The sequence below is a fragment of the Doryrhamphus excisus genome, linkage group LG10 (assembly GCF_037039965.1).
Source record: "Doryrhamphus excisus strain RoL-2023G ecotype Guam linkage group LG10, RoL_Dexc_Guam_v1.1, whole genome shotgun sequence".
In the NCBI taxonomy this organism is placed as follows: domain Eukaryota; kingdom Metazoa; phylum Chordata; class Actinopteri; order Syngnathiformes; family Syngnathidae; genus Doryrhamphus; species Doryrhamphus excisus.
The window spans coordinates 6,178,800-6,204,689 of NC_136366.1; the positions used below are offsets into that span (position 1 = coordinate 6,178,800).

At 47.8% G+C, this 25,890-nt stretch overlaps 1 protein-coding gene across 2 annotated transcripts in view; it reads right to left on the reverse strand.

The window, feature by feature from the left end:
• Positions 1-12,483: 12,483 nt before the first annotated feature.
• The window catches only part of ctif (CBP80/20-dependent translation initiation factor), a 38,178-nt gene continuing 24,771 nt past the window's right edge, over positions 12,484-25,890 (reverse strand). For both annotated transcript variants that reach the window (XM_058064186.2, XM_058064187.2), the window contains 3 exons: positions 22,676-22,831; positions 14,829-14,882; positions 12,484-13,905 (listed from right to left, as the gene is read on the reverse strand). In XM_058064186.2, the coding sequence (XP_057920169.1) occupies positions 13,684-13,905; positions 14,829-14,882; positions 22,676-22,831 (432 nt within the window). In that variant the 3' untranslated portion in view covers positions 12,484-13,683. The remainder of the gene's footprint in view (positions 13,906-14,828; positions 14,883-22,675; positions 22,832-25,890) is intronic.

Genomic DNA, 25,890 nt, shown 5'->3' on the forward strand with positions numbered 1-25,890 from the left:
AATAGAGAAAAGTCATTCATTCATTTTCACGAAGGTCGCGGGGGGTGCTAGAGCCTATCCTAGCTGTCTTCGGGCAAGAGGCGGGGTACTGGTGGCCAGCCAATCACAGGGCACATATAGACAAACAACCATTCACACTCACATTCATACCTATGGACAATTTGGAGTGGCCAATTAACCTAGCATGTTTTTGGAATGTGGGAGGAAACCGGAGTACCCGGAAAAAACCCACGCATGCACGGGGAGAACATGCAAACTACACACAGAGATGAACAGGGTGGAATTGAACCCTGGTCTCCTAGCTGTGAGGTCTGCACGCTAACCACTAGACCACCGTGCCGCCCACATGGCCTACAATGAACGCATATTTTCAGCCGTTTTTTGTCACATCTCGGCTTTGGCATCGTAGCTCACGTAGGACACTCGAGTTCAACTCCACCCTTGTGGAGTTTACATGTTCTCCCCGTGCATGCGTGGGTTTTTTCCGGGGACTCTGCTCCCCCCCCAATCCAAAAATATGTTAGCTTCATTAGCCACTCCAAATTGTCCATAGGTATGAATGTGAGTGTGAATGGTTGTTTGTCTATATGTGCCCTGGGATTGTGAGGATAATCGTGAGAAAATGAATGAATGAATGAATGAAGGAACTGCGTTGTAAATTGGAGAGCAAACCAGGAAGTGAGCCCAAAACGGGCATACTGGCCAACTCACGGCTTGAGACAATGGAGACAGAAACGCTAGACATGTCAACAAAAAGGCTAAAACGCACCGTTCCAGTTCCACTTGGTGGACACCGCCTGCTAGTGCCACCTCTCTACCGACTCCGTTTGGCAAAAACGAGTCCAGACGGCGCCTTTTCATTGTTATTTATCGAAATGGGTGAAAATAGCATACGGCATTTTGCTCTCATACCACGGCTGGGAAACCCAAGCGTAGAAGTGAGTCAACAGCGACGTCCCGATTCAGCGACGGCGTTGCTGCCAGCTCACCCGTGAGTGAACTCTGAGTGTGCGACACACATAGAGTGTGAGACGGAGAGGAGGTGTGAGCGCCAGATGAGAAATGAAGCGGTTTGCGGCGGCGTGTGCGTCTGCGTTTCTTTGTCAGTTTGTGCAGCACGACTGGGGATTTGTCACAAGTACTCAGTTGGCCAGATGAGATTGGAACACCCTTTTTTATCAAAGCACAATATATGACAGTCCGCTGGTTCCATTTCTACCTGTCAGTACTTGTACTTGTACTTCATGCCCACGAGAGAGTTTTCTTCTAAAGGAGGAATCTTATAAGCATGCTTTGCGGGTTATAAATCGGTGTGTTTCATTTGTGTTGACTTGTGTGGGTTTTCTGCGCACCACAAGTTTGGGGTGGGCAAACGTTTTGACTCGGGGGGGCCGTCTCGACATCCCGCCATGGTATAAACCAAATGATGGCTCATAAGGGTTTCATCCAAAACCATAAAATGCCAGAGTTTGAAGGCGGTGATTTTTGACAAAAAACGTCTGTCGGGTTTTTTTTTGTTGTTTTTTTAAAACTTTTCTCTGGTTCTACCATATCTTACTTAATATGTGGAAATATGGGGTAATAACTATAAAAGCAATCTTCACTCGCTAAATGTACTGCAAAAAAGGTCAGTAAGGATAATTCATAATGCCGCCTACAGAGAACATACTAACCCCTTATTTCTAAAATCCCAAATACTTCAACTTGCTGATATATTTCATCTTCAAACAGCTAAAATAATGCATAAGGCTAAAAATAACCAATTAGCTAAAAATGTCATCCAATACTTTTCTACAAGAGAGGAGAAATATGATCTCAGGGAAGAACTACATTTGAAACACTTATATGCTAGGACTACGTTAAAAAGCCATAGCATTTCATTTCAACTATATTAGGAAAGCAGGAAGTGAACAAATGTAACAGTTACTGATTGTAAAAGTACCAGATGGAGGGGTAGGATTTAATAAGCTTTGCTTCTTCCTACTCCTTTCGGACATGTGGAACTGTGAACTGATTATGTGATGCATTCAATTGCAATCTGATGCATGTTGAAATGAAATAAAACCATTACCATTAACTTGCTTCTAATGCAAGCACTGCATCTACAGCGTTCATTCTTTCATTTTCTACCGCTTATTCTCACAAGGGTCACGGGCATGCTGGAGCCTATCCCAGCCGTCTTCAGGCGAGAGGCGGGGTTACAGCTTCAACGTCGTACTGCTAAAACATCAACTATTTTTCTTGCTGTCTTGCTGTCTATTTTTCTTTCTGTTGTGGGTCGTATGTCCAAACAAAGCTACCTTGAGTTGTACCGGCGTTCCAAGGAACAACAAATCATATCGTAATTTTTTTCCACAACTGTAAGTGTCATAATTGCTCACTGTGCAACGAAACCAAAACACAACACATCCACAGCAAGTTAACGGATCACATTAATCAGAAACAAAGTTATAAACATAACAGGTAACCGCAAGGCATGCTGGGTAGTTCGCCTGCACCAACAATATGAACTAAGGACAAGTGGATAACACGACTATGTCACCCCCTCCATGTATTGGTAGGTTACTTAGTGCAGCGTGTGTCGCCATGGCGACTCACAGTCAGTCATGTTGCCAGCTACAGCTTGGATGCCAAATGTTTGGAAATGATGGGCCTGATGTGGCCCGCAGGCCGCAGTTTGCTGGTTGGATGGTTCTTTGTGTGGACGACCTTCAGTCTTGCTGGAGGTCCTGATGCTTCTACAAGCTACGAAGACCCCGCCCCCTGCTCCGCACCCCCACCTCCACCCCCCCTGCCTTGTCCTTGTCACGGCACCCGTGGTCCCCTTTGGGAGGGCAAGACAGCGCCCCCGGGGGAGAGGGGGGGTGGTCCACGACGAGGGCAGCCTCTCCTTGACCTCACTCAGTGTGTGTGTGTGTGTGTGTGTGTGTGTGTAAGACCTTCCTATGACGTGTTTTTGTGCAGGGGGGGTTGAGGTCAATGAGGTGAGGGTCATATAGACAGAGTACAAAGTACATAGTTTGTTTGACTTTTCCTCTGGAGGTATCTTTCCTGTTGGGGTTGGTGGGAAGGACGGAGGAGGGGGGGGTATTTGATAACACAAGGTGACAGACACGCAAACACGCAAACACGCAAACACGTCTGACAGTCAAGAGTTTTGCACATCATACGTGTTGGAGGAGGTGAGAAAGGAAAAGGTGCAAAGAGGATGACGCAGTTGGTACATCAGGTGGATAGATGGGAGGAGTTTGGATGATATACAGTACCTTGGAATATACGGGAATACTTTATACTCCGTATATTCCAAGCTATATCAGTGAAACCATACAAAGATGAAAAACCAAATATAATGTGGGGGGTGTTGCAACTGTCGTTTGGGTGAGGGTATACCCTGGACTGGTGGCCAGCCAATCACAGGGCACATATAGACAAACAACCATTCACACTCACATTCATACCTATGGACAATTAACCTAGCATGTTTTTGGAATGTGGGAGGAAACCGGAGTATCCGGAGAAAACCCACACATGCACGGGGAGAACATGCAAACTCCACACAGAGATGGCCGAGGGTGGGATTGAACTCAGGTCTCCTAGCTGTGAGGTCTGCGCGCTAACCACTAGACCACCATGCCGCCCCCGTGCTATTATTATTATTCCGGCTTTTTGGCCGTATTAACATCCAACACCCCCAGGAGAGTTATCAAATATGAATACCCACCAGCGGTGCATCTGGATTCATATCATCATGACAGGATGTGCCAAAATCACCATAGCGACCATTTTGGTCAGCAGGTGTCATTCCGTCATTCCGGTTCTTATTAGAATTCCGGCAACAAAACCAGCATGCTGGGTGCCTTTGTCACCAAATGGGGCAAAAATTAAGTCAAACAGCCTTCTTGGGGCTTTTTGCCGCATCCCATACACAGCCAGTCGGCCATTTTGGTATGCAGATGCCATTGGTCAGACATTAGGTTTCCTCCGGCTGCCTCCCATTAGTACCTCTCTCAGAGACATGACCTGAACCTGAAATCTGAGCCACATTTCCCGTCCTCCCACACACTTGACCTACAACGCGCCCCCCCCCCTGGTGCCCGGAGGGCCGGAGCTCACCAGTCGGCGGTGCTGAAACATAGAGCAACTTCTCATAGAGCTAACTTTTGAGGACATCCTGTAGCCTCTCAGGAGACACTTGACACCAGTTTTTAGGTGAAGCTTAATCCTGGTATTTGGTGTCAAAGGTCATCCTCATATAGTGAAGACCCTTCCTGCCTGCCCGGGCTTTAGTATGACAATAATAATAATAATAATAATAATAATAATAATAATAACCAGCCTAATGAAATCAAATGTTTCCCCTAAATGTGCCGTTTCCTCTCCATTTAGCCGCAGTAGAATAGACGTGCTAATTATAGCGTGTGGGCTGGAACATCTCTTAGCTCCTTACAGGCTTTCACAATCTACCCCCCCCCCACCCCCCCGTGTCATGTCTGTGTGTGGTGGCTTAATGAGATCTCCTGTAATGTTTCAATGCGCCCCCCACCCTCTCCAAGCGTGTGTGTGTGTGGCTGCACTTGAGACGCGGGGCAGCAGACAAAGCACCATTCATCGCCCCCCCGGTCACGCCGAGGCCGCCGGCGGGCGGCGTGGCGATGGTGGCGAGGCGGTGACAATGGCGACATTGTTTGATGTCAGCGAGACAGCGCCTCAGGCTTCGGCCTCTAGCTGTGAATATCAAACATCAGCACGCTAATGGAATTTGGAGGAGATGCATCCTGATTGGCTGCTGACTTGTTGTCACCCCCCCCCCCCCACGTGGCAAGGTGACATTGAAACAATGTGGAAGTTTCAACATCGCCTCATCAAATCAAGGCCGGATTCCAACGTTGGTTTAGTATCCGTAAGTGTTGAGTCCAGCTTCGGCCATTTCCACCATCAGGGTGGACTCAAACACGCCCTGCTGGTCTACAGGAAGGATGGCCCCAAATCTTCTCATGATTTGGATGGACAATCACCATCTTTTGGTTGTTAGCCATCGGTTGTCGGCCATCGGTTGTCGGCCATCGGTTGTCGGCCATCGGTTGTCGGCCATCGGTTGTCGGCCATCGGTTGTCGGCCATCGGTTGTCGGCCATCGGTTGTCGGCCATCGGTTGTCGGCCATCGGTTGTTAGCCATGGGTTGTCGGCCATCGGTTGTCGGCCATCGGTTGTCGGCCATCGGTTGTCGGCCATCGGTTGTCGGCCATCGGTTGTTAGCCATCGGTTGTTAGCCATTGGTTGTTAGCCATCGGTTCTTAGCCATGTTAGCCATTGGTTGTTAGCCATCAGTTGTCGGCCATCGGTTGTCGGCCATCGGTTGTCGGCCATCGGTTGTCGGCCATCGGTTGTCGGCCATCGGTTGTTAGCCATCGGTTGTTAGCCATTGGTTGTTAGCCATCGGTTGTTAGCCATCAGTTGTTAGCCATCGGTTGTCGGCCATCGGTTATCGGCCATCGGTTGTCGGCCATCGGTTGTCGGCCATCGGTTGTCGGCCATCGGTTGTCGGCCATCGGTTATCGGCCATCGGTTGTCGGCCATCGGTTGTCAGCCATCGGTTGTCAGCCATCGGTTGTCGGCCACTGGTTGTTAGCCATCAGTTGTTAGCCATGGGTTGTCAGCCATCGGTTGTCGGCCATCGGTTGTCAGCCATCGGTTGTCCGCCATCGGTTATCGGCCATCGGTTATCGGCCATCGGTTGTCAGCCATCGGTTTTTAGCCATCGGTTGTCCGCCATCGGTTATCGGCCATCGGTTATCGGCCATCGGTTGTCAGCCATTGGTTGTTAGCCATCCGTTGTTAGCCATCGGTTGTCAGCCATAGGTTATTAGCCATGTTAGCCATTGGTTGTTAGCCATCCGTTGTTAGCCATCCGTTGTTAGCCATTATCCTCAGCATCTTTGATGACAAATGAGAATTTTTATTGCCTACCTTTGTTAGAAGATGTTTCTCTTTCAATGGACTTGTCCATGAAGCAGGAAGTGGCCTGCTAACAAAGTCGTTCCCTGCCGCCCAGAAGTCGTATTACTGGTGGCATCCTGTAGGACGTCAGGTGTGTTCGCCCACAGACAAAGTAGCACCTTGTCTCCATCTCCATGTGCTCCTCCAGCCGACCTCTCCAAGTGTGTGTTTACACGGCCTACGCTGGGAACGCGCCTTTGAGCCGCGTGCCAGCGGGCCTTTGATTGGCGAGGCGGCATGCCGCTGGGGCCCCGTTTAAAAGTTGTCCGGGTATTTTTGATGACGACAGCGCTCTCGGCTTCAAAGCCTTTGGTGGTTAAGTCGTTTTGTCTCAACTTGTCGCAAAGCGAGAGAGAGGTTGCCTAGCAACAAGGTCGTGTCTGTCGCAGCTTGTCGCTTGGCGGGAGCGCGGCAACAAAGACATCAGGTGTGACTTCCCGCCGCTCGCTCGTCTGCGGACACTTCCAGCGACCTCCATGATTGTCTGCCAGCGAGCGGGACGCTAACTGGGCCGCTTGCCCATTTCTAATTATAGCGTGTGTTTGCCAGATTGATGCAGCTGCCAGCCACAAGGGAAGACGCGCTTCACGGTCATAAACCTGAAAGTCGGACTGAAGGAATCCCTGAGTTCCTCACGCTTTAGCCTCCCCCCCCCCACCTCACCCCTTCAGCACCAGCTTCCATCTGTTAGCGTTAGCGTTGGCAGCCGGCGTGTTGCTGCTGGCAGCCGCCACCAGAAAACAGTCGGCCACAAAGACGTCATGCGTCCTCGCCCTCAAACGGCGACTGTTTCTGCAGCACGAATGATGCAAGAGCAGAGATTATAAAAACAGCCAAGAGCTGCTGTCGTATAAAGGATCTTTGACCCGTGTCAACATGATGCTTCGTCTTCATTTGGACTTGGGACTATATGAAGCATTTCGGGTATGTGGGATTTGACTCCATTTCAAGTTGATTTACTGGCTCAGGAGTTCCACCCCCCCGTTCAGGTCCCAATAGGGCCACTGAGACAGTTCATTCAGGAAGCGCAAAGGTCATGATGTCATTTCCTCCACTGCCAGTCCAGGAAGCGGCGACACAGCTTTACAGTTTCCGCTCGGGTTGACATCAGCTTAGAAACTTTCAAAATGAAAAATATTCAAAAGGTTGTGAAAGCGCAAGCAAGACCTTGGAGGATTTGAGTGAGCTCATGTGGCGCTGTACTGCCAAACATGGAACCTTCTAAACATCCTGAAATATTGGCTGGGAACGTGTCACACGGAAGCCAGTGAAGCCCGACATTCCTGAAAGTAGCAACACTTTCACACAGCGACACGCAATGCTGTAATCTATGACGGCCGCAGCGGGAAACCACCATCAGGTCGAAAAAAGTGTATAAGACGTTCAAATCCTTGTGGCGTCATCATGTGTAGGGGGCGGAGCAAGGAAGGGCTAGCCATGCTAATTTGTTTGTGCTAAACTGCTGTGTCGTGCCGCCACGTTGCAAATACAAGCGTGCCTGAAGCGTCTTCCTGAAGACCTACGGTCCGTTTATCCCTCTGCGTTTTTTTATTCATTCATTCATTTTCTACCGCTTTTTCCTCACGAGGGTCGCAGGGGGTGCTGGAGCCTATCCCAGCTGTCTTTGGGCGAGAGGCGGGGTACACCCTGGACTGGTGGCCAGTCAATCACAGGGCACATATAGACAAACAACCATTCACACTCACATTCATACCTATGGACAATTTGGAGTGGCCAATTAACCTAGCATGTTTTTGGAATGTGGGAGGAAACCGGAGTACCCGGAGAAAACCCACGCATGCATGGGGAGAACATGCAAACTCCACACAGAGATGGCCGAGGGTGGAATTGAACCCTTGTCTCCGAGCTGTGAAGTCTGCACGCTAACCACTAGACCGCCGTGCCGCCCCTATCTTCCACTTCTTCAGCTTCCTAATTCTTTTATCACACACTTTGTCAGTCTCTCTCTCATGCTTTTGTTGTCGCTGTTCATCAAGCAGTTGTCCAACTTTTCCAAACCCCTCGGTGATGGTGGATTCTTGACACTGCTCCTTTGACGTGAAAGCTTTCATGAGGAGGTTGTGTGCATGAAGCGCAAAAAGGCTGTTGTGAAATATAGGAGATGGCGGAGATTAGAATGCAAGTAGAAATTAGCCGTACATCGTATATAGTCAGCAGGGTTACAAGTGTAAGAAAAAAAAATGATCTCAATATTTTTATAAATACAGCGGAGACGGAATTGAATGCAAATTGTCCCAGATGAATGGAATTTCGGTGCTGGTATGGATGGAATACACTAGCACGGTGTTGACGTTTGCTGACATGAAAAGGTCAAGAGTTCGAGTTGAAACCGTTCAGTAGCTCACAGTTATCGATTTCTCGCTGAGAGGAGTGGAAGAAAAAAAAAACATCCGGGGACGATTCTACGGCTTTTAAACTCCCGTTCTTTTTACACGGCGCCTGGCCTTGGCGTCATCAGCTTGACATCAGGAATGAGGCATCCATGAAGACAATTAGCTGGATTCCTGCTGGTGGGCTTCCGGAATGCTCTCTAGCATAAAACTATTCCACGGTCGTGCATCGGGTTCGGCAGGGAGGTGAATCATGCAAGACTTTCAGTCGATAGAACTCGGACAGGAAGACGGGTACCGCGAGACATGCCTCGAGCATCTCGATTGGGAAGACCATGGTGTTTTTGTTTTGGTGTGGAGAAAATAACCTCTACAGATCATCTGAAGTCCTGCCCACGGCATATACGCCAACCTTTGACCTCATCTACCTCGAGCAAGAAATCAATAGGGTCACGGGTGAGCTGGAGCCCGTCCCAAGCGGACTCGGGTGAACCTGGACTGGTTGGCAGTCAGTAAGAGCACACAGATGCAAACAAGCATCCATTGATCTGGACTGGTTGTCCTGCTGAGGGGAGTAGAGCGCCGGAGCCCACCCCAGCTCACTTTCAGTGAACCAATCATGCTGAAGTGTTAGCGATGGAGCTTATCACGCTTTGACTGGGCATCAGTGACGGGAATCACAAGGCGCAGCAGCCATTCCTCCGTTTCCTGTACTTCTTATTTCGTTCATGGTCGCAGAAAGTTGGAGCCTACTACGGGCAAACGACTGGAAACCCTCCACTTCTTCCCATCATCCCTGTACTTTACGTACCGAGTACTTCAACAAAATGAAATTCATTCATTCATTTTCTACCTCTTTTTCCTCACGAGGGTCGCGGGGGTGCTGGAGCCTATCCCAGCTGTCTTTGAGCGAGAGGCGGGGTACACCCTGGACTGGTGGCCAGCCAATCACAGGGCACATATAGACAAACAACCATTCACACTCACATTCATACCTATGGACAATTTGGAGTCGCCAATTAACCTAGCATGTTTTTGGAATGTGGGAGGAAACCGGAATACCCGGAGAAAACCCACGCATGCACGGGGAGAACATGCAAACTCCACACCGAGATGGCCGAGAGTGGAATTGAACCCTGGTCTCCTAGCTGTGAGGTCTAAACACTCGACCGCTGTGCCGCCCCCTAAAATGAAATTACGTGTGTTAATGTTTTCAAAGTCCAAGCGGCGGTCGTGCTGAGGGCGCCCCCAATTCTGGCGAGTACACGTCGAAGTACATCTGGGAAGTATTGTGTGCATAAAGAGTGCAATGTAACGGCCGGCATGCAAATGAGGCTGCCATTGTTAGCATAATGACCTACTGCGGTGCGACAATGGTCACGCACTTGATTCACTCATGGCCGAGGGGAACAATGTGGGCGTTTCTTTTGAGGCACCGCGCACCCTAAAACAAAACAAAACACACTTTCCTCCCATCACGTCTTTTCCCCTTTTTTCTTTAATATTCATGACAATATGCAAAAATGGGGGTGCGATCTATTCATACGTCATGTGACCCCAGAGACCCGATGATCGGGGTTGTTGGTTATCCCCGTCCCTGCCTGCCCTCAATTTGGTACGTGCATGAGAACAAGGCTCCTAAAACACGGGAATACCACACGTACCTGCAAGCTAGGTACCACAACTGCTTCAGAAGTCCAACATTAGAAGGACAAAAAATACAAATTGTTGTTTTTCTACCACAAATGCTCAAAATAATAATAACACAAAGACCTGAAAACAAAGCATACACTTGGAGTGTAAGGATACTTGACAATAGCAAGTTAGCAACATGCTAGGCTAATGCTAACTGGCAACTATAAGGCCTACAAGCTGGATACGATTTGGCTTCTCTGTTCAATTTCGTGTAAGGCACTAGAAAGAACATCAATAAAGTGAATTGGTTAGCTTAAACGAGTGGCGAATGAGGACGTCTCAGTAGCGTTACACTCCAACGTGTGCAAGCAGTGCCAATTCAGGGGCCGCATCGTAAAGCAGAGTTCTTCAAGCAACAAATTCCTTCAAATTTTCACCTTTGTTGGTAGGATGCATCGCTACTCTTCTTCTCCTCATCAAATATGTCGGTGGTACACTGGTGCCCGTACCTTCCTACAGCTACAACGTGATAATGGTAATAGCTCAACGTGCTCAACACGAGCTTTGTCCAAAACGACTTTTTGGATTAGGATTTGGTCTCGTAAATGACCTCATGTTGCCTTCATGTAACATTGCAGCTTTCCTCCCTAAATATGATATAATATTCAGTTGTAATGTTACCAGGCTTTATTTCTGACTGTGTTAGCATCGCAACTTTGTTCTGGTTCTCAGAATTGGAACATTTTGACTTTTTTGCATAAATGGCGTCTTGATCCATGTGACATTACAACTTTATTACTTTTAAATTGCCATTTTACTCCCAAAAACATGGCAAGATTTTTGTAGCAAAATAACACATTTATTCTTATGATATTCTGACTATGTTCCATAACGTATAGTCTCGTAATAATACAACACCAGATAGAAAACAACATTCAAGATGTATTTATTCGTCTTTTTCAACCCCACCACTTGCTCCCAAAGACCGAATTATACTTTTTGAATGTTTTAATTTTTGCGCAACTATGATGCAACTCCATAAGAAAAGAGAGCATGTTTGGTGCAGTTTTAACCCTCACGAAAAGAAGTGCAATTTGTAAGGCCCTGATTCCTTCCCATTGAAATACAGGATATGCTCCGCAGTAACCAGGAAGTGAAAGGATATTATGTGGCATCCTTGTTTACACATTTTGGCCAAATATGTATGGCTACATTTGCGTCCAAGTGTAGGTTATGCTTCACAAAAAGAGTGCTTTTTTTTTTGCTGAACTTGAACTTAACTATGTTCTACTGCAGATACTAAAGAATGGAAAACGGTAGAAACAAACTTGAGAGTCTAATCATTCTTTTGACATGCACCATGTCAACGTAGCAATATTCTGTGTTCTTGAAAAATCAGTGAAAATCATCAAAAATGTCCGCTCCCAAGAGGGGGATTGAATGAGTTAACTCCAACTTTATTTGTGTATGATTTTGGCATAGGAGCCCAAACAGTTCTTTGAAAGAACGAGACAGCAAAATATAATAGTAATATACAGTATATAGATTTTTAAAAACGCATGTAATATGAACATTTCTTCACATGCAGCTTTTTTTTTGTTGCCATTTTTGTAGGATGCATCACTACTTTTCTTTAACGGACTCCCTTGTCATTAAGGAAGGGAAAAAATATGGCAGCACAAATGTCAGCATTCTGAATAAATATGCAAAATGAATAATGCTAACATGAAGCCACTGAATTGGAACACTGTTTCTAATTCCTGGTCAAAATGCACCCATCACATTTGGTGTGCTACCTCCTAGCACTTCAATTATATTTAAATACTTGCAAAATATACTGGATGCGGACTCCCGAGAGCCCACTGACAGATGCTACATGAGCGACGGTTGGGCACGTTAGCCCTGTATACGTACAGCATATACGTACATGGCTATGTCGTATTCAAATACACAGGTTCATACATGTCCATGAAAACAACCAGATAGTGTCAATATTGAATGCACACCAAATATCCACAGCTACATTTCATTTGCGAAATCCTTCATTCCTCATTTTTTTTGGGGGGGGGTCATCAACTATTCCTTTCTTGCTTTCAAGGTAACGGCCTCCTCACAACAGCGGAAAGAAGTCTAAGTCACTGAGGCCTTAGCGCTAATAATATGTCTCATACATCCTGTATATGTTATCGTCATGAAACAAGGCTAGACAGTCCAGGGGGGGGGCGTCCAAAAGACAGGAATGAGGTCGCTACGGTTGCCGATTGGGAGGGCCGTTTTCCGTGACAGTTGACTGCTTTCTTTTGGTAGTATTACAAGTTAACTGGCATGCGTACTCTAGCATCCAATTGCAGTTTTATTCTTGTAGTATTCCAACTGATCTGTGACATCGCAGCTTTAGAATTCCAATGTTTTTCTAGGAAACACTCCACTTAGCCACGCCGCTTCTGGTCTTATCTTGACTGACATAACATCAACGCTCTATCTTCAAAGTCATCATTTCTTTTTTTTTTTTCATATTACCCAACTTTATTAAGATCTGACTTACTTTCGCTTAATATCGCTTTTCATGATTGGGAAGAACAGCAGATACTGATATCAGCTGATTTTTATGCTGATATCGGGGCCGATAATCCCAAGTATTCCACCTTTCTTCTTGAAGTACAACTTCATTTGAGCAATATGGCTCGTGACATTCACGGCTTTGTCATCGTTACGGTAACATCACAACTTCAAACTCGGAATATTACGACTTTATATCGCCGTGACTTGGAAATCATATCCTGTTTTTCATCACAGCCTTGGTGAATGATGACCTAATTCATCACATGACCACGTTCCTATTTTACAAGTAGTTTCTAAAAAACGCTTTATCCCTTAAGATGGCGACCAAGTTCTGGTCTTGTCAGCGTGGCCCCCCAATAGTCCTTGGGAAGAATCACATGGTAAAATACAATCTATAAATAAAAAATGAAAAGGTTGCTGTTCTAGCGGAGAACACACACACACGGCTTGGGAGACAAAAACAAAAAGATTTAACAGCAGTGGGTGTCTTTTTTAATTCTCTAATGCTGCCGATCCCCCAATTTCCTCTTTTCCTATGAGGATCGGAACGCCTGGAGTGTGTGTAGTATGTAGTGTGTAGAGTGTGTAGTGTGTGTAGTGTGTGCGTCTCACTAGGGCTCAAGCCGCCATCTGCCGCCCTACTCTAGCCAGCCTGATCCTTATCCTGAGCCCAGCCTGGCCCAGCAGGCCGGCTGTCTCATTCGCACAAAAAGGCTTCCTGCAAAAGGAGTGGGGGCGGGGGGTGGGACAAAGGCAGGGGGAGGAGCCACGTGGGAGTCCCGCGGCGAGACCTCCTGACCCGGGTCCATGTGGAAGGGAGGGCAGACGGCCCAGACATGCAGACAGACAACACCGTGTCTGCTCCCTGCCTTTTATCAGCCATGGGGGCTGGCGGTGGGGGGGTGGGGGGCGTTGGACAAATGAACACAATGAAGAGACCGACACGGACACCCCTACCCTCCTCCTCCTTTTAAAATCTCTCTATTCCCAACGGACAAGCTGCTGCCATCCTCCCCTACACGACCCCCCCCCTGGCCCCCTGTTATCCCAGCATCCATATGGGCAACACCGCCCCTAGTGGCCAAACACCATGCTGCCCCCACACCTGGCACTGCACATGAAAGGGTCCCATTAGAAGCTAGGCCATGGTGGTGAGCTTTCGGATGGTGCGGTCGTAGTACTGCGTCGTGAGCGCCTCCAGGGGGCTCCAGCGGTGGGCGTGCATCTCCACCACCTCCATGAGGAGCGAGCGGGTCAGCGGCGACTCGGCCGGGCACAGCATCTTGTCTCGCACGGCCGCCAGGAGTTCCGTCATCATTTCGGGGAGCTGCTCCTCCAGGAGACGCCCCGTGCTCTGTAGCTGTTGGATGGGAGGAGGGGGGAGACGGCGGGAGGAGGAAGTGTGAGACATGGTCTGGCACCTTGTTACCGTGGATACCGTCAGCGCGGCGGAGGTTCACGCCGCCTCTGGCCTGTCTCTCCGTTCTAACCTCCCCTGCTGTCTTTCCCCATGCGCTCAGAATCAGGTTTCATCCAGAACTGCTTCCTCTGCGCTATTGCATATTCCCAACCCCGGAGAGGACGGCCACGGTGGGAAACACCCGGCGTGCCGTCGGAATAACAAAGTGCGACATTACACTACAGTTGTTCATTTACATAAAACACACACTTTAATAAGCAGCTCACTGACTGGCGTCTCGTGTGTAGTACATGTGTGGACGAGCGTGGCCATATGGTCTTGTGTGTAGTGAGTGTGTGTAGTATATGTGTAGTATGTGTGTGTCGTATGCGTGTGTAGTGTATATGTGTCGTATGCGTGTGTAGTGTATGTGTGTGTAGTATGCGTGTGTAGTGTATGTGTGTGTAGTATGCGTGTGTAAGCATGTGCAGACGAGCGTGGCGGTGTGGTCTTGTTTGTAGTATGCGTGTGTAGTATGTGTGTGTAGTATGCGTATAGTATGTGTGTACTATGCGTGTGTAGTATGCGTGTGTGTAGTATGCACGTGTAGTATGCGCGTGTAGTATGTGTGTGTAGTATGCGTGTGATGTCGTGTGCGTGTGTAGTATGTGTGTACTATGCGTGTAGTGTGCGTGTACTATGCGTGTAGTGTGCGTGTAGTGTGCGTGCGTGCGTGTAGTGTGCGTGCGTGCGTGTAGTGTGCGTGTGTAGTATGCGTGTGTAGTGTGCATGCAGTGTGCGTGTGTAGTATGTCTGTAGCATGTCTGAAGTATGCGTGTGTAGTGCGTGTGTAACCGTGTGCGGACGTGCGTGGCGTGTCTAACCTCCATGGAGCAGCACAGCACGGCGTCCTCCTTCACGTCTTTGCTCTGCAGCAGCTACATGGGAAAAGAACAAGAACAGACGCCGCGTCAATTTGAATCAAGATGTACGGGAATGTGGGAGCATGGAGTTGACGTATAGCACAGCGAGGATGAGGGGGTGGAGGGGATTCCGAGGCGAGCACATATGCAAATATACCATACTGCATGTAAAGAGGCTGGACACGTTAGCGTGGTTCTAATACCATCGGACATTAAAGGCAGACCTCATAGAGCTCATAGGGGCCAGGTTCTTCTAGAATGCTACCACTTGACGTAAGACTTACGTAAGCCTCCTTTTCACCTAGCACTACTATTTGCTTCATTAGTCTATTTTGGAGCCGGTCCATCAGCAGCCTCTTTGTTGCAGAAAGAGGCTGCTGTCAGCCGTACCACACCAAAACATCATCAGCAAATTCAACTCTCCTCTTTGCACGCAGCGACACGCAGTCAGGACTCATGTCACGTTCAAAGACAGCCAGACATCACAAAATCTAACACTACAGTACAAAAGGACGGCCAGGTCGGTGCGCGTCTGAAAGTCATAACTTGGCAGTGTAACGGTGGTGTGACTAATGTAGCATTCCATTCCTGCATTTAATGTCCTAACGTCTTGTGTGTTGCGTTCAGGTACTATAATTGGGTGTACGGTCCAAATGACAGCAAAACTAGGAACAGATCTTGTATACGTAAGCAGAGCACCCCCTTACAGTCTGCGTTTAGCAGAACAACACAACCTACGATAACCAGAGGAATGGGGACATCCGGCCACTCTGGAAAATGTAGACTTTGGGTTATAATAATAATTAAAACTGCAAGCAGTGATGAGCGGGCTCGAGCACCCCGACGCGCTCGGGGGTACGCGCGGGTCGGGGGTACGCGCGGGTCGGGGGTACGCGCGGGTCGGGGTCGCACGCGCGACCGGATGGGCGCGCGGACGCGCCGTACGAAAAACCGCGGCGAGCGGATAAGCGGTAAGGGAGTCACGGCACTTGCAATTTTCCGCCAGGAGGGGGCGACAGCGGTGGCGAGGCGGGTGCGCGGTCACGTCCCGTCCGACACCGCGAACCGCCATAAAAAAATTCACGACGATCGGACCACGCGGTAGGTCCTTGCGGCGGATATACGTTTCCGCCTGTGGGTGGCGCTATAGAGTGGTTGGCCCACACGGTAACGGACCGGAGGGTACCCCGAACCAACAGAAAAAATTAGGGGCCGATCCGACCGTGCGTAAGGAAGTTACGGCAGATATACATTTCCACCAGTTGGTGGCGCTATAGCGTATGTACACACACAATCATAGACCAGAGGGTACCCCAGACCACCAGAAAAAATTTGGGCCTGATCCGACCATGTGGAAGGAAGTTACGGCTATATACATTTCCACCAGTTGGTGGCGCTATACAGTCGATGTACACACACAGTCATAGACCAGAGGGTACCCCAGACCACCAGAAAAAATTTGGGCCTGATCCGACCATGTGGAAGGAAGTTACGGCTATATACATTTCCACCAGTTGGTGGCGCTATACAGTCTATGTACACACACAGTCATAGACCAGAGGGTACCCCAAACCACCAGAAAAAATTTGGGCTTGATCCGACCATGTGAATGGAAGTTACGGCTATATACATTTCCACCAGTTGGTGGCGCTATACAGTGTATGTACACACACAGTCATAGACCAGAGGGTACCCCAGACCACCAGAAAAAATTTGGGCCTGATCCGACCATGTGGAAGGAAGTTACGGCTATATACATTTCCACCAGTTGGTGGCGCTATACAGTCTATGTACACACACAGTCATAGACCAGAGGGTACCCCAAACCACCAGAAAAATTTTGGGCTTGATCCGACCATGTGGAAGGAAGTTACGGCTATATACATTTCCACCAGTTGGTGGCGCTATAGAGTCTATGTACACACAGTATAACAGACCAGAGATTGACCCAACACACCAAAAAAAATTTCAAGACAATCTGACCATGAATCAGGAAGTTACGGCAGATATACATTTCCACCAGTTGGTGGCGCTGTGTTTAGAACATGGCTTCTGGAGCATTAGGTGCGTCCTGTCATGATAGACGTCTCCACCGAAAATCATAGTGATACGTGTAACGGGTGGCGAGGGATAATGAATTGAAACTTCTAGGTGGCGCTAGTGTGTCAATTTAGATTGGTGTCACATGGGAGCACCACCAGGGCGCTCAGGCCTGGATTAAGGCCTCACGTTTAAGATTTCAGCAGCCTGTGACCTTCTGCAGGCAAATGATGACCTTTTGATGGTCAATGGCGAAGGCTGACCATTCGCCGTGGCCACGCCCCCCACATGTGCTTTACACACATCATAGCCCATCAACGACATCATCAGTCTGTCAGTCAAACTGTGTATTGACTTTGATGTACATTGCTTCAAGGCAAGGCCAGACACCAGGCAGGGCCAGATATGAAATGGTCAAAGTTTGGTGGCGTGCCACGCCCACATCCTATGGAGCGGCCCAAAATCCTTCGCAATTTAACGTGGGCCATCCGTCTAGTGTCCGTTGATGCAACAACGGACTCATTCAGTCAAACCCCCTAGGAGGAGTTCGTCAAGATACGACCCATACATCCGCCCCCAAATGGCCGCCGCCACCTAAAATGGCCGACTTCCTGTTGGTTTTAGAACATGGGTTATTGAGACTTTTTTGTGCGTCCTGTCACGAGTGATGTCTCCTCCGAAAATCATGCCGATACGTGCAACGGGAGGCGAGGGATAATTATTTTAAAACTTCTAGGTGGCGCTAGTGAGTCAATTTGGCTTGGTTTCATATGGGGGCCACACCAGGCCGCTCAGGCCTGGATTCTGACCCCCCCTATGAGTTTTCAAGCCCATGCGACCTTTTGCGGGCGAATGATGACCTTTTCTATGTAAATGGCGAGGCCTGAGCATTCGCCGCCAGGCCACGCCCACCACGTGCGCTTTTCCTGCATCATGGTCCATCAACAGGCTTCACCAGGCTGTCAGGCAGTGACCTTGTGACCCCGATGTTCATCTGATGAATCTCCTGGCAGAAAAGGCCTGATGTAGATGACACGCCTTTAGCCTGTCGCCAATAGGTGGCGCTGCGACGAAATCAGGAAGTGACCTACGGGGACCTTCGGGGCGGGGCCATGATCACATGTACCAAGTATGATGAAGATCTGACCACGTGGAGCCAAGTTATTCACGTCTACAGTTACGCTCAGCGTGCAAGGCCCGGACATATGAAAATGGGCAAAATTTGGGGGCGTGCCACGCCCACATCGTATGGAATATCCCAAAATCCTTCGCAATTTAACGTCGGCCATCCGTCTAGTGTCCGTTGATGCAACAACGGACTCATTTGGTCAAACCCCCTAGGAGGAGTTCGTCGAGATACGACCCCAACTTCTGGCACGAAAAAGGCCGCCGCCATCCAAAATGGCCGACTTCCTGTTCGTTTTCCAATATGGGTTCTTGAGACTTTTTGGTCCGTCCTGTCACGTCTCCACCAAGTTTCGTGACGATAGGTGAAACTGGTGGCGGGGGCCAATTTTTTCAAAAATTAAAGGTGGCGCTAGAGAGTCAATTTTGGAACATTGTTTTCGGGACCCCCACCAGATCGAAATTTTCGCCAGACCTGATGCGCTTGCAAAATTTGGTGAGTTTTCGGGCATGTTAAGGCCCTCAAAATGGCCGTCCTTTCGTCAGAATAAAAAACGGAACGATTACAATAGGGCTTTCGCACTGGTCAGTGCTCGAGCCCTAATAATAATAGGCAGATAGGATGTTTTGTTGGATTCTTTACGTAGCCGATTTACCCATTGGTGCCATCTGGTGCCAACTGAACCGTTCCGTACTTATTTGGAAATATATAAAGTCGTCTTCGTGTTAGCCAACTCTTCTACTCTTCAACCACTGCACACACAAGGGTGAGGAATTGTCAAAATATACACCCCATAACGGGGGTCCATCCCGTTAGTCACACGGTCTTGAAATTTCTCACACAGTTTAGCCCAATCACAGTAAACGCACTGGCAGGCAAGTTCGGTTACAACCATGGCCGCCATCAAACAACCCATGATTTTGATGCTTGTTGTGCTTCAAAACAAAACAAATGGGCTTTTCTATGAGCAGAAGGCGGCCTTGAGGACGAGGTGAACCTGGTCCCAGTCGGTGGGCCCACCAATTTGGAGCACAGTATAACAATTCAAGCACTTTCCAAGCCTTTAAGCAAGGCCCATAAACAATAAATACTCATTAGGTAACACACATCGGTTGGATTGCTGCATCACATTGTTGGCTCATTGACGGCGTCCATTGGGGAATGCACTGGAAGAAGAACGTCAAAGAGTCTTGTAGTCTCAAGCCAGAAGCATAATGATACCCCAACTGTCACTCAAGTGCAGCGGCTGCGGGAGTCACCTTCTCAGTATGTGTGGATGGACACGATGGCAGTTCTGAGACAGGAAGTGCATGCGAGCTCGGCTCCTAATGAGTTCTCGGGGGAGCCAACGGTGGCGTTTTCATGTGTACTTTTCATCAGTTCATGTCTTTACGCTTCCTGTTTGTTTGCATCTGACGTGTGTATTAGCTTGGCTATTAGCTTACTCTGCTCAGTAAGTACACAATCTCCTGACAAGGAAGCAGGTATAGAACTCCAGCCGGGGAACCTGGGGAATCTCTGATTCCCATTTTCAAAAGATGTTTGATCAAGAACATGAAAAGTGACAAAAAGGAAGACAGCTGTGATGTTACGGAAAAAGATTCATATTCAGGTAAGGCTTTTCTGCCGAGGTCTTTGAATCTGTGCTTGAGAGATCAATCACTCAGAAATAAAAACTGACATAACACTGATGGTTATGGAAGCGGGGGGGCGGACAAAGCGTACAATTTCCAACCGAGAAGCAAACATGTTTCATCGTAATACTAATGACACACACGCACACAAACGGACACGCACAGGCCGCGTTGGACGTTAGAACCATGACTACTTCAACTTCAGATGGTTTCCAATAGTTGCATAGCAACAAGACCAGCCTCGTTCATCAAATATTCGCTTTTTGCCATCTATGTTGAAATGTTCTATTAAAAGTTCTATTAACCCTTAAGGGGTTCCTTAAATTTCACTACACATTTATCCCCCAGTGACACAAAATGGTAGCGTCCTAAATCTCTACCTTTCAAAATGAAGTCATATCAAACAGTAATATATAGATTTCTTACCAATGTTACATAACTCTACACTTGTTTTATGAGAAAGACAGCTGGGATAGGCTCCAGCATACCGGCGACCCTGGATAAGCATAGATGGAACGTGGAGAGTTTTTAAATAAAAAACAAAAGCACATTATTGAAAGGCGTTTAGTTAAATCTGTTTTGGATAATTTATTTCATTGTCTTTGTCATGTGACCAAATACTGATCGGATTGTGCTTTATCCACAACCGGCGTGAAGGAAGTATTCAATATGTTTGCACTATCTTCTCACATTGCCTGGCTGCTCAATCCACATACAGAAGATGTGTGGGAGACGATTCATGACAAATGCGGTGAGTGTATTGTTAAATAGGAGAATACGCTCCAACTAAAGGCCTTTGTTTGAAGAGCGTGCGGTGCTAGGGGGTTGCCAGATCCAGGAATCCAGCCCGGAACTATTCAATTTCAGGCAGCAGGAAGGAGCATTTTCTGGTGCTTTTTGGGATCTCCTTTCGCTACAGTTACGAGTGTGAGTTCATGTTGGACAAGAAAGTCAGTTTGCTCTCCTTCTCAGACCCCCCCATGTTTTAGCAGAAACAGACCTCGTCATTGAGACTGTGCCCTAAAATCAGGTGTGCAATATACGGAGATAAGTCACGTAAAACCTTCTCCGCTGCTGAAACTCTCATCCATGCCTTCATCACATCCAGACTACTGCTATACATCCTCTATGGCTCGTCATCTCAACAAACCGTGGCCACATCCCTGGCCCCCAGAGGCTCCGCTGGCTCCCAGTCCCATTTAGCTTCCTCTGATGCCGACCTCCTGTCCCCCCCACCATAAACTTGGGGAGATGCAGCTTTCTCCCTTCGGAATGATCTCCACAATCCATCCGTGACTGTGCAAACCTCAACATATTCAAAGCCCTTTTTAAAATGGCTTTAAAAATGTTTTTATTCTGTGTGTAGTTTGTTTTTCATTTATGGAAAGTGTCTTTGACTTCCTAGAAAAGTGCAATACAAATAAAATGTATTCTTCTTCTTATTATTATTATTATTAAAACACCGTCTGTACCCTTGAGGTGTTAATGTTCAGAATTTCCTTCGGAAAATTAGAAGAATTTGCTAAACTGCAAGCCGTTTCTGGTAAATGTGGCAACACACACACAGTTACACACACAAACAGTTACACACACACACAGTTACACACACATTTAAGGTGCATCCTCAGATCAAGCATCAAGCAATAGGCAGGAAAATATTTTGGAATCATAATGCTACACGTATTATATAATATACTACATGTTCACCTCCACTGTCGGCCATGCTTGGGGGGCCTCTAGAAAGAGGGACATGACAACGTCTACATGCGCTCCCCTGCACTTCATGCCGCACATTAAAATGAATACCTGTCAAGTAGTGAACAAACTTCCTGCTCAGTAACCGTCCACCTGACCGCAGCCCCCACAGCTTCCTCTCCCCTACCCGTCCTCGCCAACCACGTCTGCGGTGGCGACCCTGCACGGTTTCCGTGGATACCAAGAAGCGTGTGTCAGACAGCGTGGCCTGCTGATTAGCACTAAACCGGGGTCAGGCACTTTCCTGGAAGGGATGTGCAACGCTCCGACTGCACGTACCGCCAACTAAAGCCGCTGCGGTGTCTCGCGTCTAGACTGCGCCTGCACTCAAAAAACGGAAACTGAAATGGTGTGGTTGCGATGTACATGTCAGCTGAGTGCTTTGGTCTGAATGGAAACGTTTACAAAATGATAAATGAGACACATAGCGTGAACAAGCTCCTGTTTGTGCTGCAGTGCCACTGTGGAGCATAGCGGGGCATGTTTGACTCCTTGTTTGGGTCGGGTTAAAAGGTTCAGTACGGGCGTTAACGTCAACACAAGAGGTTTAAGACGGCTCCAGAAATACGTCTCGCTCCGATCGGCAAGTCAGTTCTAGGACTTTGCGGTTCAGTTGAAGTCAACTGTTAGCACAGGACGGCAGGGTTGACCAATCTCTGTGCATGTGTGACAACCTCGCTCTTTAAAAGTACATTATAGAAGCTTTTTGTGAAATCTAAGCCGGTGAAAATAGCACAATATCAAAACAATAAACCCAGTAGACGCCATTTTGGTGGGCCATTTTTCAGTGACGTAACGTAAGACGTGGCTAACGTTGCCCAATTGAAGTATTCACTTCACGCATGTTCCTGACTGCTCAGCCTTTGGTCACATCACCAAGAGAAGCACACCAAAGTATCATTTAAAAACCATTTTGGTCCACAAAAGCACTTTTGTTCCTCCTATCACAAACTGGGGGGCCATATTGATGATTCGTCATATTTGGCTTTAGACCATAAGCACTTATCGCTAACCATTTCAAAGTACAACCTTTTCATAGTCATTAAACCGAATATTTTCTTGAAAAAACTAAAGGTACTAAAGGGCCAAAAAGGGACTAAAAAGGACCTAAAAGGGACTAAGGGCTTAAAAGGGCCTAAAGTCTGACTATCACGCCAAGCTAAAGTTAGCATTGTAGTTAGCATTGATTTCAGATGGTTAAACAACAAACTGCCCTTTCCGATTGCGTTCATTTTGCAGCTAAAAATACACACCTCTCGTAGGCAGGTATAGATGGGACACACTAGAACCCGGAACGGCTGTCCGGAACTGCTCCTCATGGTCCCAAACACCTCACACAGGAAGGTGATGAAACCTAACCACATCTCCACATCTGACTGCTGAATCTCCTCCCGGTGGGCGAAGTCCCGCTGTGGGTTGGCAATGGAGGTGGAGGGGGGGAGGGAGAGAGAGAGAGAGAGCGATATTAACCTGTGGTAGGTGTATATTAATCATGTAACATTATCACCATGTTTCCGGCCAGAGCTGTTAGTCACCATTACCATCTGATTGGAGGATTTGGAGGTGGCTAGAAAGCTAAAAAGCAACATTTGTCCAAGGCCAGGACGACAAAACATGCAGCAATAAAAAATTCAGGTTTGTATAAAATACAAAAATGATAACACTCATCATCAATACAGCATAAAACTGTAGAGTCCATCGATGTGATCGCTATCTTTATCACATACTACAGTATTAATTGGCCCTGTACCCTAGAAACCGCCCATGAATGATACAAGAAAAGGCCGAAATGATACTGTGTCAAAGCCCAGGGCAGTGATACTGATAAAATATAGAGTTTAACCATGTCCAGTATCAGCCCCCGTAGCTGTCCACTCAGAGCGCGCTGCTCTGGTATCGTGCCCGTGAAACAACCAATCAGAGAACAGCGCACGAGCGTGAGCACACAGTTTACACTGTTTAGATATAATACATGTAATAAACTGAAAATTTTCTGGAAACAAAATGGTCTTTTGATTAAATAGTACGTGATAATAAGATCATCACATGGTTTGTCTGGTATCAGGCCCAGTATCATGCCCCCGCGTGCCAGTTTGGGGGCATGACACCTGGTCTGATACCAGACAAACCATGTGATAACCTATAAGTATCAGCTTATCTCACTCCTGGATGTTGAGTATCGGCATCGGCAGTATCGGACCTGATGGCAGCCTCCCTACAGAAAACTCTTTGAATACGCCATGATACCAGTGACATGCACATCATGTACCAGCCCGCATGTCAGTAGGCTTCACTGACGATGTACTCCTTTCTTGCTTTCGCCTTCTTCCTGTTTTATTTACAGCAATTGGAACGTGAACCCCCGCCCCCTTGCGCCAAAAGCCAGCATCATTAGCCGTTGCGCTAGCCTTCCACAGGAAGCTGCATGTATAAGCATTTCTGTGTGAGAATGAATGGATGATGAAAGGCTTTGGCAAGGCCTCGTGAGGACCCCCGCTACAGGCCCCCCACCTCTACAGCAGCTTTCTCTGCTCTGAGGGACCTTGCACACGCCCTTGCTTTTCCCTGGTATCAGGGAACCCCCTTCTGTGCAGAATACATGTACCAAGTGTTTTAATATGGCTTCACATGTTGTTGCACTGCCAGTCAAAGTAGAAATATATGAACCGGCAGCCTAACGGCTCACTCTGACATTTTGAACTAACAACTCGCACACCTTCTGCGAGGTGTTATCTGCCTCACATGACGCCAGAGGTGGGAGATGGAAGATGAGAGCAGAAAAAGAAGGCCAATGCTCATGTTGCGCCACCTCCGTAGCCAAGCTACACACTACATGATAAACCATAGATGCGTTTGCTTTCTAATGAGCCCAGTGGTCACACAATAATGGCCCCCATATTGGGACACAGGGAGTCTTGAAACAACATCATTAACAGAGGCCTTCATGAACCCGCATTTGACATTTACAAAAAGGGAGCTCCTGGGAATGATGAGGGCAAGGAAATACAATGAAATTATGTATTATTATTGATGGGGAAATGGTAGCCAATGGTAGCAAGGTACTGTGGTGCTGTGATACAGTACACACCTCACTTTTCAGGAATCATTTTATCATATCTTCTCACAGGACACACCAAAACGCTTCCCTCAATGAACCGAGGCTCCCCAGTGGCAGCAAACGGCCACCATACCCATCTGGAGACAAGACGTTCTATCTTGGGTATACCCAAGCTTATTTAGACACAATAATAGCCCATGCTTGTTGAAATGTTAGGGTGGATTTCAAGCCATTTAAGCTGATGTCAATTTGAACTTTGGCCTAGTGGAGATGACTTAACAGCGCCTCTGCTGGTTACAGCCAGTCACTATCACTCTCTCTGATGGTAATTATGGCCGCCCCAGGAGCTCAACCCAGAGCGGGAGTCCAGAAAAGAAAAAGAAAAGAAAAGCAGTGGAGGTGACTTGGTGTGGCGGCTGGCAGGTTGACGTTTGACCTTTTCAATGTCGCGTGAAGACAGCCTGGACGTGTTCGTCTTGGATGACCACCTCAAGACACTTTCCCGTCGTCCGACTCGCCGGACCGAGAGAGGGACTCGCTAGGCATGGATAGAGGGGAGGGTCGCGGGTGAGGAAAGACGGTTGGATGGGGGGGGGGCACGGGTGCACAGAGCTCATGAGGGCTGCGGAGGCGGGGGCGGGGGAGAATGCTTGAGATAAAACTTTACAACAGTGGAGAAGTTGGCTGGTAAAAAAGGAGGAGGGGGGGTGAAATTGGGCTTATGACACCAAAAACCAAACTAAGAGAGGAAGAAGAAGCTGATCGAATGAAAGAGGATGCAGACAAAACATGAAGACCAGGATTTCCATGGACGCTTAAACTTGTAAAATCAATGAGTAAACAACAGTGGAATTCTGGATCCGGAATATCTAAGGCGAAGCCGTTAGGATGCGGCACGTGTGTGTGAGTGACAGGAAGAAAAGCAGCCACTGGCTTAGTGAAGGGTAATTTGGGACCACCTTCTGGTTTGCATATTTCAATTTCTGGACCTAAAAATAAATACATTTATAGACAGGGTGAATATGGTGAAATCCTGGGGCGGCATGGCGGTCGAGAGGTTACACAGCCTCACAGCTAGCTAGCCATCTCTGTGTGGAGTTTGCATGTTCTCCCCGTGCATGTGTGGGTTTTCTCCGGTTTCCTCCCACATTCCAAAAAAACACGCTAATTGGCGACTCCAAATTGTCCATAGGTATGAATGTGAGTGTGAATGGTTGTTTGTCTATATGTGCCCTGTGATTGGCTGGTGACCAGTCCAGGGTGTACCCCGCCTCTCGCCCAGAGACACCTGGGATAGGCTCCAGCAACCCCCGCGACCCTCTTGAGGAAAAGCGGTAGAAAATGAATAAATGAATTTCTAGACCCAAAAATAACTACATAAATACATTTTTAGACAGGCCGTCTCCTTTT